The sequence below is a fragment of the Pelophylax lessonae genome (assembly GCF_965119305.1).
Source record: "Pelophylax lessonae genome assembly, chromosome: 5".
NCBI classification, from domain to species: Eukaryota; Metazoa; Chordata; class Amphibia; order Anura; family Ranidae; genus Pelophylax; species Pelophylax lessonae.
In genome coordinates, this window is record NC_138772.1 from 141,352,181 (window position 1) to 141,371,276 (window position 19,096).

The window sequence follows — 19,096 nt, forward strand, 5'->3', positions numbered from 1 at the left end:
CCTTTTAAATTAAAATTCAGGATACCTATATTGACACTGTATGCTTTTGTTTAGGGTTAGAGCCTGCTCACTCCAAGGTCTCCTGCATGGAGTCCCTACAATTACCCCAGTCTGCTAAGATCTTTCCAGTTCACTTGATCTTAGAGGCCATTGTCTACAGCAGTGGTCCTCAACTCCGGTCCTCGGGGCCTACTAACAGGCCTTGTTTGCAAGATAACTAAATTACATCACAGGAGATTTCATTTGCTGCTCAGTGATTGCAGTATTCTAGTCTGCATCTCCCCAAGGTAATACTTAAAATCTGGCCTGTTAGTGGGCCCCGAGGACCGGAGTTGAGAACCACTGCTCTACAGTGACTGGCCTCACCCTGAAAAACGAATTGCTACTCCAAAACATTTTTCTCAACAACATCTTTTCTTCAAAAGGGCTTTAGGCTACCTTCATTGATCTTTATGCAAAAATGAACGGTCCCTGCTATCTCATGTCTTACCAAGGTGCTTAAGTCTCTGTAGAGGATAATCATGTGTTCATGCTCCAGTGGATCTAGTGGAGCACAGAGGCATTCTTTGAGGTCCTTTTTTCCTTGACAGCCACCCCCCCCCCATATCACCTTTAATTGCTTCCATTGCTGTTTTCCAGTCCTTGCTGTCTAAACTAAGCACATGGCCTGAAACCCTAGCGCCATCTTAAAGAAGAACTCTCACAGAAGCAGACAGCAGTTGGGGAGCAGGGCCGATCATTCACAAAAGCACAAATTAACAGCACATGCTGGCAGCCACTATACTAGTCCATCACAGACAAATGTTCAGCGGCTACTCTCACAGGGGCCATTGCTCCAATTCCTAGGGAGGAGCGCTTTCAATGTTTCTACTCAAACCTGTTTACAGATCTCAAGCTAACTAGAGGTGTTCAGCTTATTCCGGATCAGAAAAAAACTCTCAACTTGCTCCTGTGAGTTCTGTATGGAATTGGCTAGTCATAGTCTCCTTTCTTCCAGGCGACATCCAGGATGTGCACATTCCCATTTTTCCTCCTCATTCATACTATCTGCACTTTTTAGTGGGCTCATTCCCATTTTTCGTCCTCATTTATACTATCTGCACTTTTTAGTGGGCTATCAGCATTACCAATTTGTTGCCCTTTCCTTTAGCTTGTCTACCTCTGCTCTGTTTCCAATAGATACATGTTGTGGGTTACTTTGACAATCTCCTGCTAAAGGACCAGTCCTCCTTAACCCTGTCAGCCGATGTCCAGCAGAGAGTTCAGACTCTGCACATCTTCAGTTAGATCCCAAACATTCAGAAGTAATTGCTGAAACCAACTCCTAGATTGGAATACCTGGGCCTAACATTTGATACGGCCCTTTTTGAGGACCTTCCTTCCCAGGGTCAAGCTTCTGCCACTCCATTTTTGTGCCCAGGCCCTTTGGTCCCAGGGTCAACCCTCAATTTGTGTCTGCATAATGGTCTTAGGCAGTGGAGGCTGGTGCTAAAAATATTTGGGAGGGCGCAAACAAACCCCTCCAGGTCCGCACCCACATACAGTTAATATTGCAGCAAACACACAAAGTACAATCCATATCTGCTCCTTCCGCATTACCTTGCCCAGCACTTTCCCCGGCAGAGAATACTGAAACCGTAAGCAACGGTGATGACGAATATTGATTTGTTAAAATCAAAAGTGAGAGGGTTCGGGGCATAGCACTCCGCTCCCTGAAGACAACCTGAATCATGCCAATTAGAGCCCCAGCCTGGAATCACATGCTCACATCACATTTATGAACTTAATAGACACCCATTAGTCCGGCACCCCGCATAGTGCACACACATTATGTGACTCATATGAACGATTTATTTTTGAAAAATGATAATATGACTAAGAGTTTTCAACATGTTAAAGTAGGTTTCTTCTGTGGCAAACTAACTGTGGGAACTTTAGGGGGTGGTGATGGCGAGGAGGTTCTGTATGGAGCAGTGCCCATCTGGTTCCTGGTATGGTGAGTACCTATCCCTTGGAGGGTTATGGGGTGGATGCAGGCCCCTCCCTGGGACAGGCATAACTTTGGGTTCCCCTCCTTTCCCTCAGACCCCCCCCCCTGGGTTGTTGGTGGTTGTTGGTCCCTGTGGGCCATCTTGTACCCACCACATCTGGGGTAGAGTGGTGGGTTGAGATACTGACTGGGGCTGGTGTGCTGCACTGTACCGGTGAGGGGCAGGGGGAGGCACACCGGCAGCGGCTGTGCTTTTTGGCCTGGGGGGGCACTGGCTGTTACTCTGGTTCTGTGCCCGGTCTCCCCTCTGCCTGCTGGTTAAATGCCAGGGCTCCAGGGATCCCTCCTGGGTCCCTGGGAGCCTCATAGAGCCCCGTGTGGTGGCCATTTTGTCGTAGCCTATGTGTTTCAATGGCCGGGGGCCATGTTTGTGTAGTCCAGCAGCCATTTTTCATTGGTCCAGCGTGCTAATAAAGCAGTGTCCTTGACAGGGGGGCCTCTGGGGTGTTGACTACTGCATTCTTCCCTTTCTCTTGGACACCACAAGTGGAGCAATACTTCCTGGTGCAGACCGGTGCTACTCTGCTGGGGTGGTGAATCTGGTGGGGTCCCTCCCTCTCTCTGGTGCATATTGTGGGGTTGTCTGCTTGCTGTGCTACCGGCGTGGTGGAGGTGGCCCATAGTGGTGCTAGTGGTCCTTGTTAATTATGGAGTCTTAGGATCACATTTCCTCACCTGACCCCCTCTCAGAGGCTGCAGGTTCCGCAGACCACCACAAACTCTTGTCAGTGTCGCCCACTGACAAGGGTTCGAAACCTTTTAAGTCCTCCTACGAGGGTTCCAAGCAGCCCTGGTTTGGCAAGTCGAGAACAGGATTTTCTGGACCCACAGACAAGGCTCTTTCAGCAAGAAAGTGTGCCCTCACCTGTACCTGGGGTGGGGGGACATCTGCGCTGGTTTCCGGGCTGGTGAACCTCCTTGGTAAACGACAAATGGGTCCATGAATTGATCCTGCCCAGTTACAAGATAGTTTCCTTCTTGCCTGTTGAAAAGGTTCTTTCCTTCCAATGTGCGGCTGTCTCCAGACCGATTGCAAGCTCTCTTTGCTGTTTCAGGATGTGATTGTCCCAGTTTCCAGTCTTGGAACGGTTTCAGGTTTTTTATTCAAACCTGGTCATGGTCCCAAAGAAGGAGGGCAAGGTTCGTCCAATTCTGGACCTTAAAGCCCTGAACTGCTTTATGCGGGTAAGTTCAGAATGGAGTCCATTCGCATGGCGGTGGCATCCCTTCATCTGAGGGACTTTCTTACTTCTATCGAAATCAAGGATGCTTACCTGCACATTTCAATATGTGCTCAACACCAGTGCTTCCTCCACTTTGTGCTGTGCTTCAACCAAACCTGAAACATAAACTAGTAATAAAAATAAAAGTGTAATTAAAGTTAGACCTTTGCATTAAGGTTGACTGCAATCCCACTTGTTGATAACCAGGTACCATAATTGAAAAAAATCTCAGTAGTGCTTATACCTTTTAAAAACAATCTCTTTATTTAAAAAAACAAATGCTAGGTACTCACAAATTACTAGTGCTTCCAGCACACCAGTCTATACACCTATAAGACTCCTCACTGATGGTCTCAGTTGTATGCAGAAGCCACTAGCACACACCCCAGGCTCCTGACTCCACAGAGCTGCCAGGTGTCATCACTGTCTTTGCCCCTCCCCAACAGAGTTGTGCACCTGTATACTGTATTGTATTATATGTTTATTCATATTGTTATATATACAATATAATTTACCTTGATGATCTTTCTTACAATCACTTTTTTCAATAAATTGTATATTTTATTTAAAATTTATTTTTTCTTATGAGAAATATTTACTAGTTACCTTTAAAGTCCCACCCACCCAAGGGGGTTCTCTCTTTATAATACATTACTTGTTTCCTATTCTATTACTGCTGTGCTTCAACCAAACTTCAAAACCCCCTTCAATACCATTCCTTACTCCCTTTAAAAATATTCGGGAGATTCCCCTGCTTACACTGTTCCAGATGGTGGCCTTTTTTGGTGGCTATCACTTCTTCTCACAGGGCGTCAGAGCTGGCGGCGTTATCTTGTCGTACCCCCTATGGTGGTCCACAAAGATAAGGTGGCTCTTAGCCCATGTCCAGCATTCCTTTTTAAGGTAGTCTCTGATTTTCATTTAAATGAAGGTATTGTGTTCCCTTCCCTGTGTCCCAGGCCCAAACATCCTAAGGAATTTGCCTTGCATGCCTTGGATGTGGTTTGGGCAATTCAGGTGTATTTAGCAGCCATGGAGTCTTTTCGGAGGTCTGATTCACTTTTGGTGATCATGGACGGGCCAAGGAAAGGGCAGTTCACTTCTTCTGCGACCATTTCCAGATGGATCAGACAAACGGTGACTCAGGCCTATTCTATCAGGGGTCCCTATCGAGGGTCAGGTTCCTCCTTTCCCTGTAACGGCGGACTCTACTCAGACTGCTATTTAGAGGGTCTGTTCCCTCTTTGGGGATGTATTGTTCAGGTTGGGCTCCAGTTGTTTTTGTTGAGCTCCTGTTTACCTGGTTGGCTATTGTGTTTAGCCTTAGGATTATTTTTTTTCCCACCCCTCATGTTTTGGCACTGCTTGGGTTCTGAATAATGGAGAGCTGTGTCTGTCAATGAACGAAAGAGAAAATGGGATTTTTGTACTTACCGTAAAATCCATTTCTCTGTGTTCATTGACGGACACATCTCCCACCCCTATATGGAGTTGTTATACTTCTGATACTGCTTGTTACTAAACTGAAGACCTATAGCAGAGAGGGGGGGTATACCACCTGGGACTGCCAATAGGCGTAGCCAAGTTTTTTTTTTTTTTTTTTTCTGCCTAGTGTCCTACTCCTGTAGGGAGCAATATAACCCCATGGTTCTGAATAATGGAGAGCTGTGTCCATCAATAAACTCAGAGAAATTAATTTTACAGTAAGTACAAAAATCCAATTTTTTGACTTACCAGTAAAATCCATTTCTTGGACTGGACCCTTCAGTTCTTGTGATCTCCCTTATTTCCTTAAAAAAAATGAGGCTAGCGTGGAGTGGGAGGAGTTATATAGGGGAGGGGAAAGATCCTGTACTGTAATCCAAGAAATGGATTTTAACCGGAAAAAAAAATATATTATACTTTCCTTTTTACAAACACAGTAGCAACTTCTTACTGGACACACATATATTATTTAGTATATAAGTCTGTACGCTAAGCAAGGACAAGAACAGCTGTTCAGCCTTAAAAGAGGAAAATACCAAAAAAAACACAATTATTATTTGGTATATGGGTCTGTAAGTTGAGCAAGGACAAGAGCAGCTGTTCAGCCCTAAAAGAGGAAAATACTGAAATAACCATTATAAATTATACCAAACGCTTGTATTTGGCAAATGGAAATTGAAGTGTACTGTACATTGATAGCTAGACTTCTCTAGACCATTTTGACATTTTACAGATAATAGTGAATGATTACAAAGTACATTCTGTAAGCGAAATGACATAGAAGGCTGCTGCATGCCTTCCTGTGGATAGAAATTGGGTTTGGGTCATATTCATTAAAACCTACTTTTAGGAGAGTAACTATTTTCTGAGACAGCTTTCTTCTAACTTAGAAAGTTTGGCCCTTGCTTTATGGTAATGCTGTTGCCATTTCTACTATTCTTGTGATATTGTGTACATACTGTCATCCCTTATCCTATACTTATTGCAAAAGAAGAAACAATAGATGCCATGTTTATATGAAGTAAGAAGGAATGCATTTCTGACTTGGTCTTCTTCACCAATATGTCAGTATGCTCTCATATCGGTGGTATGGTGGGTGGGCTGGTTAGCAAAAATGTCAGCAGTTGGGCTTCTATGGTGTTAGAGTTTCGAAATCATGGGGCAGTGGGAAGGCTGGTATACAGTGCATGTGCAGTACTATCTATAAGATGTGCATGCACTGTGGCATCAGAAAATAGAGCGGCAATGTAGCCAATGGCATTTAATACTAACAGTGCTGGTTTTCAACAAAATGTCATGTTCAGTATTGTCTTTTGGATAACCAAAAGTGACTATAACACCAGGCACTTGCATGGCAGTTATTCAATAACATGGGTTGTTAAGTCAAAAACTTTTTTTTGTTTGTTTTGAAGAGAGTGGAGAGCCATTAGAACTCCTATCAATTTGTATTGCTCTCTGTGCCCCTGTTAGGGAGATTCACCCTCTCTATTTGTCCTGTTTACTGTTATCATTGAAAGTTAAAGTAAGAGAAAACCCTAGATTTTGGGTTGACATCAGAACACTAATAGAAGGGAAATCTTCCAATGGGAGCAATAGTTCTGGTGGCACACTGGAATTCCCTCACTTTGGATGGATTTCCTCCCTCCTTCCAGTTTTGGCCATGGGACAGGAAGTGAAAGAAAATCTCTGCTATAGGACACAGATGGCCAAAAAGAAAAAGATGGGGGTTATACCCTCCCTTACTCTATACAAAATGAGGTAAAAAAGTTTTGCCTTAGTTACACTTTAATAATACTTTCCTGGTATCTGCACCATTCTGGGATATTTCAAAGCAGCTATGGCATTTTATTGGAGACCAGCTTTAGGCTCATACAGAATGGTGCCACAACTGCAAACGTGTGATAGGCACCCGGAAACTGTGCAAATGCTGCACAAGCGTTGAGTGAAGTGTTGCTGTACTGAAACCTGGCCAGGCACACCAGTTTTGGATAGGAGCAAACATCCAGAATCCAAAGTAGTATACTTTGTTGAAGGAGAATGGCTGTATACAACTTTACCCCACACAGGGCAGGCAGAGTTTTGAGAGCAGAGAGTATGTTGGCAGACCCATCCCCTATTCTCACGATTTCTGCCAGACACCCCCACGCCTCAGCTCCCCTGCTTTCGCCACCCTCTGTCATTATAACTTCCCCTTCCCCACACACTCTTTGTCAGTTGCTTTCTCATTTTTCTGCAAACACCCCCACCCCCCCACTCTCTCCATTGTGGTAGCACCACCCTTCACCACTTTACTCCCCCCCCCCCCTTCCCCCATCACCGCTCTGTCTGCACATAACCCTTCCTCAGCATCCTGTGAGCCATCTTCCTCCCATCCCTCCCCTTTTACCACTCTGGATAAGTAGAGGAGGAGTCAGGTAAATGTTTGAGGTGGGGGGATGTTTTTTTGTATTCCATGTATTAAGGTAAAAAAAAAAACATTTTGACACTTTAGAACCACTTAAGTATTTTAGTTGTTTAGTAGGGAGGCTGCCTTTACTGCCAGATGTGTAAAAATTCCCCTGGATTAGCTTTTTAAAGTGTTGTTCAGTCATTCTCAGTAGGTTATAGGCCAGTGATGGCAAATCACAGCTGGCAACACAGCTAAAGTGTTGTTCAGTCATTCTCAGTAGGTTATAGGCCAGTGATGGCAAACCACAGCTGGCACACAGAGCCCTCTCTGTCGGCATGCGAGGAAGAAGAGTGCACACTGTCCGGCCATCCTTTACGAGGTGTATCTCCTCCACACAGCCCCCCCCCCCCATAGAATTCCGGGGCCAGAGGGTGATGTTTCTAAGGTGGGCATGGATGAGACAAGGCAGTGCTGTTGGTTTGGATGAGGTCACACCGACAATGGACGCCAGAGTCGGGTGAGATTCCAATTGGCTGGTGTCACCTGCAGCCTGACGCTGTCTGTTTATGGTCTCAGCATATGCCCTCCCCACTTATCAGATACTCTGCTCAGGGCCACTGACAGGGGGGTACACAGGGGGATCGGTGTGGCAGGAAGGGAGGAAAATTACAGGACGTTGCACTGTGTCTCTCCTTCCAGCAGCTGTCCTGTAATTTCCTCCCGAACCTGAGCCTGTCACTATTTCTTCCCAGTGCTGCTACAGTGTGTACAGCTGATTCATAAAAAAATAGCAAAGCATTCATGTGCAAATAGCGTGACATTCCCATGTAAACTGCTTGATTTATATATAAAGAGAGTGGCATTCATATGTAAATCACATGACCGGCCATATGCAAATCCTGCCCCTCCCCCAGTTCCCACCCACCATCGCCCCTTGCTGTCCCTCTAAGAAGCAATCCATCGTGGATCAATTTTCAGAAGGCATTTGACAGGTGGCTGGGAGGGAATATATCAGCTTCTCACCACCGGTATTAAGCCACTGGCACTTTGAAATAGATAAGTTGGTTTTGTGTTGCAGTTTGGGCACTCGGTTTCGAAAAGGTTCTCCATCACTGTTATAGGCCATGCCACTGGATGGGATTGCAGGTTCCGTTTACAATGCCCTATGGCATGCAATATTTCTCAGATAACCACAGAGGATGGAAACACCTTGCTGCATATTTGTGGCCCACATTAAAACCCATTTAGACAATTGGGATTTTGACAATTAAAAAATATCTTACTTTATAGTGAACCTAATGGATTAAGCTACATCACATCTTGCAGTGACAATTGACTGCAGCAAGCTATATATCAGTAACCACAAATGTGTCCAATAATAATTTTGTTCTTTTTTTTTACATATAGTGTTAAGATGGCCTCAATAAACTTCCGACTGATAGTTCAAGTGTTCTCCTGCTGTTTAATGGCTCGGATTGGCCTTGGAATAGAGTATTATGTGGCTGCTGTGTATGAACACCATTCTATACTGAATCCCAACTCTACAGCCATGTCTGACCGAAAATCTGCTCTGGAATTTATGTCCAAAAATTTAGATATTTATGAACAGCAGGTTAATACTGCTGCAAAAAAGGTAAGTCTTTTTTATTATTCCAAAGTCAATTTATATAGATATTGCCTGTAGCAGATAAGGGTTTTTTTTTAGGAAGGGGAGGGGGATACTGAAAACCTTTTTGACATTTGAAGGCTGTTCTGTTTTTAACATTGAAGTGGTAACCCTTCCATGTGTTGGAATCCAACAATGGTTACACCTCTATCTTGTAAACTTATGTATTTATTATACTTAAGCCTAGTACACACAGGCAGTGTGTACTGCTGCCAGTCTGACAGTCGCAAAGTTGGTACATTGGCTCCTCCTGGGCAGTCAGTTTTTTTTCGTTCAGCCCTGCTGGGTTAAACAAAAAAAAAAAAAGTGTGTACCAGACTTTGTTTTCTAAAAGTTGTTTGACCTCATAAAAAAGGTGTTCATAGGCTAATGTTGCGTTGCTTTCCATTGGAACGAAAGGTGAGAGGGGATAGAAAGATCAAATTAATTGCTTGAAAATACTATCATATAACGTTAGAGGACTAAATACGCCAACTAAAAGACATAAAATATTAGAAGAGCTCAGACGGATTTCCGCTAAAATCCTCTTTTTACAGGAGACATATATTGCACAAAATACAAATGTGAAAATATACTCAAAATACCTTCCGATCTGGTACTATGGAGAATAACCCTATTAAAAGAGCAAAGGGGTTGCAATTGGTTTTGCCAAGGATATAAGGTTCTCCCTAGAAGAAGATTTGGTTGACCCAGAGGGCCGATACATCTTCCTGAAGGTACGAACTGTACCCTAGCAAATATATATTTCCCAAATAAAAATCCAAAAGAATATTTGAGGAAAGCATTAGATAAACTGTCCCTTTAAAAAAAAAAAAAGGTAACCTATAATAGGCAGGTGATTTTAATTTCTGCATGGATCCATCTCTGGATTGTACGTACAGTGCACGAGCGACGGAAGGACTCCAGCTTAAGAAGGTAAGGAGTAAGCTTTTCCAATGCCAACTGGTAGACGCCTGGAGAATCTAACACCCAGGAGAGAGATATTATTCTTTCTATTCCCCCATGCACTCAACGTACTCAAGACTGGACTATATAATGATAGCGCACAGGTTGATAGAAGCAGTTGTTAGTACATCGATAGGGACAATGACTATCTCTGACCATGCACCAATTATCATGGAAATAAAATTCCCTGGGTCCCACAAAAAAGTAAATTCATGGAGAATAAATGAAGAGTTATTGCAAGATGAGCAGAGAACGGGCAGTGTATTATTGGAAGAAGAGTAGAGGAAGAATTGGACCAATATTTCCTAGTAAATGAAACCCCTGATGTGTCCTTAGCCACAATTTGGGAAGCTCACAAAGCATATATTAGAGGGATATTTATCTCAGTAGGTTCTAGGAAAGAAAAGGAAAGAACTGCCCACATAAGCAGAATAAGATCAGAGATACACAAGTTGGAACAGAAACATAAATAGAGCCTAGATGCCGAGACACAAAAAGTTCTAGTATTAAAAAAAAGATAAATTGGGAGAACTGCTTGAAGAAAAAACTAGACGATGCTTCAAAAGGGTGGCTAAGGAAAGATATAAATGGGGAAATAAACCCAGAAAATACCTAGCAAGATTATTAAAAAGTAAAAAAGCAAACAACTATATATATAAAAAAAAGAAGAGCAAAGGGGACATGGTGGATTCAACTATAGAAATAGTTAGTGCATTTAAAAACTATTACAAAACTTTATAAACTAAAGAACAGTATAAACAAGAAAAGATCTTAGAATACATACAGACCTCAAAGCTCCCTAAGATAAAAATTGAAAAATTATCAGCGTTAGAGGCACCAATTTCTCAGAAAGAAGTAAGGGAAGCCTTAAAAAATACCCTTACTGGAAAAAGCCTTGGTCCGGAAGGATATACTACCAGTTATTACAAGAGGTTTAAGGAAATATTGGTCCCAAAACTCTGCTCTTATATGAATGAGAGAGGTGAAAAGGGGGAGATGAGAGTCAAATCACTGCAGGCACATATAACTTTAACTCCTAAAGATGGGAAAGATGCAACCCATGCTCTAATTATAGGCCAATCGCACTGTTAAATACAGACACAAAATTATATGCAAAAAATTCTAGCGGCTCGATTGAAGGACTTGATGGCAGAATGGATCCATGCAGACCAGACAGGATTCATCCCAGGAAGAGAAGGTAAACATAATGGGATTAGAACCCAATTGTTACAAAAGTCTAAAGAACAAGATGTCCCGGCCCTTTTGCTGTCAGTCGATGCTGAAAAAGCATTTGACAGGGTGGACAGGGAATTTATGGCTGAAACAATAAAGGACTTGGATGTTGGACCCAAGATGAACCAATGGATAGGAGCCCTATATAAAAACCCATCTGCACCGGTAAAAGTAAATGGTAATTTATCAACATGGTTTAGGATGTGTAACAGGACAGAGACAGAGACAGAGATGTCCTTTTTTCGCCCCTGTTGTTCGTTCTGTCATTAGAACATTTGTTGGCATCTTTAAGGAATAATGTAGAAAAAAGGGGTGAAGATTGGTCATAAAATAGCAGCATACGCAGAGGATGTCTTGTTTTATATTAGTAATCCTAGAATAAGCTTCCCAAATATTATCAAGGAATTAAAGAGATACAGTATGGGGAACTGTCAAACTTTAAGATATACCCAATAAAATCAGAAATTCTAAACATCGGACTGAATAAAAAAGAAGAGCAGGCTCTGCAGAAAGAACTCCCATTTACTTGGGCTTAATCTAAATATTTAGGGATAAATATAACACCTTTATCTGAAAATATCTACCTAGCCAATTATATACCACTTTTAGAGGAGATAAAGTTAAACATTAGGAAAATATCAACTTGCCCAATCTCTTGGTTAGGTTGATTAAATATGTTTAAAATGATAATCCTGCCCAAAATACTATACAGATATCAAATGCATTGCCATTCCATCTGCATAATTTAAAACAATAAGAACAATGTTGTTAAATTTCATATGGCAGGGGAAAAAAACCTAGGGTGCAGTATGCGGCACTTAGTAGAGATAAGACACAGGGGGGACTAGCGGCACCTGACATTAAAAGATACTACACAGCAGCATTGATATCACTGATGATAGAATGGAAAAAAAAACATTCAGAAAAAAGATGGGTCAAGTTGGAAATCAGTTGAGTCAAACACTATTAGATAGGAACATTTGGATCCCACCAAAGTACAGGGAAATACACGAAGATACACTTTAAATAAGAGTTGTATATTGGGATATGCTATATAGGTAGGCTGGATGGAAATACAACTCTCCGTTGTTACTACTAGATGGCACAAATTTTTGTTTTTTACATGGAATGGAGAAACAGTTTGGTGGTGGGATAGGGGATTTGCGATTAATAGAATTAACACACAATGGAAAAATTAGATCACTTCACAAATTAAACACAATGAGATGGTTGACACTAAATAACTGGAGTTATAAGCAATTAAATCACTTTGTAGGTTCTTTGCCCCAACCCATCAGATCAGAAAAATAGTTGAACCTTGGGGAAAAACTCTGTAACCCGTTAACAATAATAAAACATGGTTTGTCTCAGTTAACTGATCTGGCGGGAATGAGGAAACTTACATTTATGGAAAGTTGGGAAAGAGAAATAGGATTTGGTTTCAATGAGCACGAGGAGAGGACTGTGTTGAGAGCCGCACACTGCACCGCTAGAGAAATGAACACCATTGAGATGAATTATAAGTGCCTTTCGAGATGGTATATAACACTGGTTATAGCACACAGCTGTCAGCCAGAGAAGTCAAATCTGTGCTGGAGGGGCTGTCAGACGGGGGCACAATGATTCATGTCTGGTGGGAATGTCCCAAGGTCCAGGAGTATTGGTTAAGGATACAAAAACTTATCAATAAAATTACGGGTGAGATTATTATGGATTACCCCTGGACATGTCTATATCATAGAATAAATAGATCTTTAAAACATTACAGAAATTCGATAGTTCCAAACCTGCTTATTGCAGCGAAGTGGACTATCCCAAAAAGATGGCTTGAAATAGAAGCCCCTGCCGTAAGGGAATGGTGTGGCAGGGAAGAATACATATATGATGTGGAATATTTGTGTAGTAGAAATGAAGAACAAGTAGACTGCTTTTCAAATAAGTGGAGAAAATGGATTGACTTTAAAAAAAAGCAGATAGCACATAGAATTATGGAAAGTTTAGGGGAGTGACTAAAGACTGGGACATGCTAATATATTTAAGAAAGGAGAAGTGGAACTGCAAATCCGGAACAGAGTATATAAGGGGACTGGGGAGATAAAGGGAAGGGGGGATTTAGGGGAGAAATTATGATTTTGCAATATAGGAAAAACTGACTTTTTCTTTCTTATTTGTAACTATGAAAAAAAATTTGTAATAATTTAATAATTTAATTTAAAAAATAGGCTAATGTGATCTCCCGTTGCTGACCCCCTCTCGGTCACTGTACGTATAGAATTAACCATTTGCAGACTAGCCACCGCAGATATACAGTGGCAGGTCGGCAGCTTCCCGTGAAACAACGTACCTGTTCCCCAGAGGGGAAGTTGGTCTGTGGGGCTGGCGGCCGCGATTGCCGCCGGGCACCCGCAATCGCTCCCTGTGGAGCAAACCAATCAATATACACTTATTGGGATATATTTTTTACCAAAAATATGTAGCAGAATGCAAATTGGCCTAAAATTATGAAAAAAATAGATTTTTTTTTATTGGGAGTGTTATATAGCAGAAAGTGAAAAATATAGTTTTTTTCAGAATTGTGGCTCTTTTTTTGTTTATAGCACAAAAAATTAAAATTGCAGAGGTGATCAAATACCAGCAAAAGAAATCTCTATTTGTGGGGAAAAAAAGGACATCAATTTTATTTGGGTACAGCGTCACACAACCGCGCATTTGTCCGTTAAAGTAGCGCAGTTCCCAATGGCAAAAAATGGCCTGGTCATTAAGGGAGAAAATTTTCCGCTCCAGAAGTGGTTACATACCCGTTTTTAAAGAGGAACTATGATCCTTTAATTTTTTTTTTTTTTTTAGCTATATATTTGTATGGTATCACCTTTATGTAATTAAACTTATTAATGAGTTGGAATGTTGTTGCTATGATGAATAGTTTGCAAGTGTGTGTGTGTGTTCAGCCATATACAATATCTCACAAAAGTGAGTACACCCCTGGTGTCATGTGACTCGTTAGTGTTGCAAGGTCTCAGGTGTGAATGGGGAGCAGGTGTGTTTAATTTGGTGTTGGTTCACTCTCTCATACTGGTCACTGGAAGTTCAACATGGCACCTCATGGCCAAGAACTCTCTGAGGATCTAAAAAAAGAATTGTTGCTCTACAGGCTATAAGAAGAGTGCCAAGACCCTGAAACTGAGCTGCAGCATGGTGGTCAAGACCATACATCAGTTTAACAGTTTAACAGGACAGTTGATTGCACGTGTTCAGCGTCATATCCAGAGGTAGTCTTTGGGAAATAGATGTATGAGTGCTGCCAGCATTGCTGCAGAGGTTGAAGGGTTGGGGGGGTCAGACTGTTAGTGCTCAGACCATACGCTGCATATTGCATCAAATTGGTCATGGGCCTACCTGTGTCTGCTGCACAAACTGAATGGCACAGATGTAAAAAAAAAACTGGCATCAGTCTTGTTCAGCTTTGATTCAGCAAGGGTTGTGCCCTTGCATTCCCCTGCTAAATTGGGCCCCATTCCATGTGAAATGTTTATTAAGACTAGGGGCAGTGAAATCGGGTGGTTGAATCATGGTTTTAACCCCCCTACCACCCCCCCCCCCCCCCACCGACTGCCTGCCTGAACACTAAAAATACAGCTGCTACCAGATTTACACATGCTGTGTTCATGATGCTGTGCTTAACCACATGCTTATTGGGCACTTTCACCTCCGTCTTGCCCCGGACAGTTTTCAGCTTTCAGCGCTGTAACACTTTGAATGCCAATTGCGCAGTTATGCAACACTGTGCCCATATGACATTTTTATCATTTTTTTTTCACACAAATAGAGCTTTCTTTTGGTATTATAAGGCCCCGCTCACACTGGGGCGACGCTACTTCCCGGGGCGACCTCACAGGTCGCGGCGCGCTGCTCACACCGCGACCTCGGAGCGGCCGGCATGGGATTCATAACATTGAAGTCAATGCAGGTCACTCCAGGTCACCCCAAAGAAGCTCCGGACCCTTTTTCTAAGTCGGAGGAACTTGTGTCGCTCCTATTAGAACGGGTCCACAGCTTCTCTATGCCAGGCGACCTACGGCGACCTGTCAGGCGACCAGGTCGCCTGACAGGTCGCCCCAGTGTGAACGGGGGCTTAAGGCCCCGTTCACACTGGGGCGACGCTACTTCCCGGGGCGACCTCACAGGTCGCGGCGCGCTGCTCGCACCGCGACCTCGGAGCGGCCGGCACGGACTTCATAACATTGAAGTCAATGCAGGTCACTCCAGGTCGCCCCAAAGAAGCTCCGGACCCTTTTTCTAAGTCGGAGCGACTTGTGTCGCTCCTATTAGAACGGGTCCACAGCTTCTCTATGCCAGGCGACCTACGGCGACCTGTCAGGCGACCAGGTCGCCTGACAGGTCGCCCCAGTGTGAACGGGGGCTTAATCACCACTGGGCTTTTTTGTTTTGCTAAACAAACAAAAAAAGAAATGAAAAAACAAAAATAAATGTTTTTCATAGCTTCTGATATAACATTTTGCAAATAAGTAGTTTTTCTTCTTCACTGATGTGCATTGAGGAGGCTGCACTGATGGACACTGATGAGGCGGCACTGATAGGTAGCACTGATGGGCACTGATAGGTGGCACTGGGCACTGATAGATGGCACTGGGCACTGATAGGCAGCACTGAAGGGCACTGATAGATGGTACTGATGGGCACGAATAGGCAGCACTAATAAGGAGGAACTGATTGGCAGCACTAATTGGTACTATTGGGGCTGCACTGATAATCAGGACACTGATCATCAGTGCCCTGATTATCAGTGTAGAATAGATGTCCCCTGTCACACTTCCCGGCTTTCCTCTTCTCATGCTGTGACAGCGCATGAGGAAAGGAATGCCGATAACCGATAATATCTATTATTTATCTATTGATAACCCGGCAAGTGTGTTGGACACAGCTGATCATGTGGTAAAAGACTGCTGCGATTGGCCCTTTACCCTGATCTGTGAAAATCTGTGTCCAAAGGACACAGTGATCAGAGTGTACCAGATGTGCTCTGCAGTGGGGGCAGGGGGGATTCATTTGGGAGGACATCAAAAGATGTCCTCCTAGAACTGGATGACTGTGCTGTAGTTGTCATTCTGCTATATCGCAGTCGTGAACTGGCCAACAATAATACTGTATTTCAACGGGGCCACGTATGGTAATTATTGGGTTAAATCAGGTGGTCTCTCAAAAAGTTCTGAAAACCAATCCAAGTATGGATCTTTTCAGAGGAGCAATAGTCACTTCCACACATAGGAAGGAGCCCTAAGATTTGCCAAGCAGCATGCAGGGAAGTAAAGTGTTAAATCTCTTCACATGATAACACAAGGTGCACTGTATACCCAGGTTCAGCCTTATCTCTTAGGGGATTACCGTGTAAGTTGATATACAGTCTATGCTGACAGGTCCCTAGACCTGCAATTGGAGACACATTCCTCAAGCAGTTTGTTGATAACAGAAGCTAACAGCCTATAACATACCTGATCATATCTAAACAACCCTTTAAAAAAAGCCCCTAATGGGCACCTACAAGAATCTAAGAATCTGAATGTTCCGTTTTAAAGTTTATATAAACTCATGATGCCACATAGTATATTGAGGATAAGACCTTGTCAGGTGTTTGTATGATGCTAAATGTACACTGTACTTTTTTGACTCAACAACTACTGAAACTGCAAGATAGCACTGAGAATGCATTGCGGTTGAGTTACCAAAGGCAAATAGACTATTGCACTTTGCAAGCGAAGTTGCACTTTGCAAGGGAATTTTCCCCAGAGCTTACTGAATAAGGAGAAGCAATTTTTTTTTTATTTATTTTTTATTCATTTTTCTTTAACATGACTGGTTATTCTTTGCAAAGGGAAGCTTTATCACATTTACTAATCTTCTGGGGAAAATTCCAATGCAAAGTGCAACTTCCCTTGCAAAATAAAAAAACACCTATTTTCCTTTAGTAAATCAACACCATTATTATTATGACAGGTATATTTTAGTGCCGAAAATGTATACGATACTTTACATATATATTGTATTTTCACTTCAGTCCCTGCCCTGAAGGAGCTAACAAACAAAGTTTACAATCACATATACACATACTAGGGCCAATTTGGATAAGAGCCAATTAACATACCTGGGGAGGAAACCCATACAGGCACAGGGAGAAAATGCAAACTTCATGCAAATAGTGCCATGGTTGGGATGTTACCCGACAACACTAGTGCTGCTAGGCGGAAGTCCTGTGCTGCCCCATTATATCTGTATTAAGCTTGGATAAAGGATGGGGTCAACAACCAACCTAAAGAAAGTCAGAAATGGCAGCATGGTTCTAAGACTGAATATTCAGATTTTTACTAATGTTTCAGCGTGACTAATTCACTTAGAACCTTTGTAGAAAGACAAATGCAGCGTTCTTTCAAGTGTATTAAAGGGGAGTTCCAATCATTTTTTTTTTTTTTTTTTTGTTTATTAAAAGTCAGCAGCTACAAATAAATTTAGCTGCTGACTTTTAATAAACAGCCACTCACCTGTCCCATGATCCAGCGGTGCACTCACCCCAGCCCTATTTGCCCCATATCCTCCCTCAGCGACGCTGGCTTCTCTACTATGGGCACCTGGTTGTGACAGCTTGCATGTTCACAGCCAGGTGCCCACTGCGCATGCGCGAGCGGCGCTGTGCTCTGTGACTGGTCCTGAAGTCTTCTTGGATCTGTTATGTTTCCTGCTTCACTTTTGGGTGGAACTCCGCTTTAAGTTTGCATTTGACGCGTCTTAAAATGTTTCTTGATTCTTTTTGATCTGCTTCTGACTGCCTCTTTGGTTGCTTATGCTACTTTTACATTCCCATTGACTTGAATGGCTAGAAAAGATGACCATCTATCCTTATACTGCCCCTACTGAACCTGTTCACCCCCACCTTTACCCTGCCCACCTCCCTTTTACAGCCCCCATCCCATATTTTTCCTACCTCTACATAAGCTGCCCACTCAATTTCACCCCAACCCCACTTCGCCTAAATAACCCAGTTTACCCCCTTCATCCTGCCTTCATGTAAGTTGCCACTCATCTTCATGCTACTTACCTTCCCTATATAACCTGCCCACCATGGGCGTCCGCAAGTGCCCCCCCCCCCCCGGAATCTCAACGTCCCCTTTAAACTGGTTATTAAGCCACTTTAAACTATCCTGTCTGGTCTGTTTAATAATCATTTGTGCCTGTGCCCCTGTGTCTTTGTTTTAAAAAAATAAGCCGTTCTTTACCAGTTTTCTGAGCGCCAATCACTGCTCACGTGACCCGCCAGCTCTCTCCTCTCCCTGTCTGACAGCTGCCTGCAGCGGGTGGGGTCGAGGATCCCCAGCTGACGTCAGTTGGGAGGGGAGGGGAGGCCGAGAGGAGGAGTGAGGCGGCGGGTCATGTGAGCGGCAATCAGAATTCTGAAAACTGGTAAAGAGCGGATTTTTTTCCCCTTTAAAAATAAATATTCGTTGCCTGTTAAAAAGAAAAAAAAAATATTCAAGAGTCGCGGCTTGCGTGATGACTGACATTAGCAGCCGTGCGGAGATTTATGGTCCCCCGCACAGAGACACAGCACGTATTGATGTCACGTGCATGCATGTGTCCCCCTGCACAGAGGCACAGCACGTGATTTCACAGCACGCACGTGCATGCATGCACCACCTGCACAAACCCAAAACAAAGAGGGTCAGCTTTGCTTTCGCATCAGGTTTATCAAACCTTTGAATGACTGTGCTTTACGTGATAATGACTAAGCCCCTCCCCTTCATGACCATGTTGAAAAGGGGCGGAGCATGGCTGACCTTAAAATAATGCCCCCCCCCCCCGGAAAAATGTTTGCGGATGCCCATGTACCAAAGCTCATAAGCATAGGATGCTAATCATGTTCAACATTAAGTGCCGGTTCACATATGTGCGAGTGCGGCGCTCGCATATAATATCGGAGCGCACTGCTCCTTCATTGTATGCGATCGGGTGTGCGGTGCGAATTCAGCCATACACTCTGTATGGCTAAATTCGCACTGCACCCGCAGTAAAATCGCACATGACCCTTTTTTGAGCCG

General features: G+C 43.2%; 1 protein-coding gene across 1 annotated transcript in view; it reads left to right on the forward strand.

Moving 5' to 3' along the window:
• BTD (biotinidase) overlaps positions 1-19,096 on the forward strand; it is a 58,979-nt gene that overhangs the window by 26,795 nt on the left and 13,088 nt on the right. Inside the window, exon 3 of the mRNA XM_082259481.1 lies at positions 8,555-8,780. Within this exon, the coding sequence (XP_082115607.1) occupies positions 8,562-8,780 (219 nt within the window). The 5' untranslated portion in view covers positions 8,555-8,561. The remainder of the gene's footprint in view (positions 1-8,554; positions 8,781-19,096) is intronic.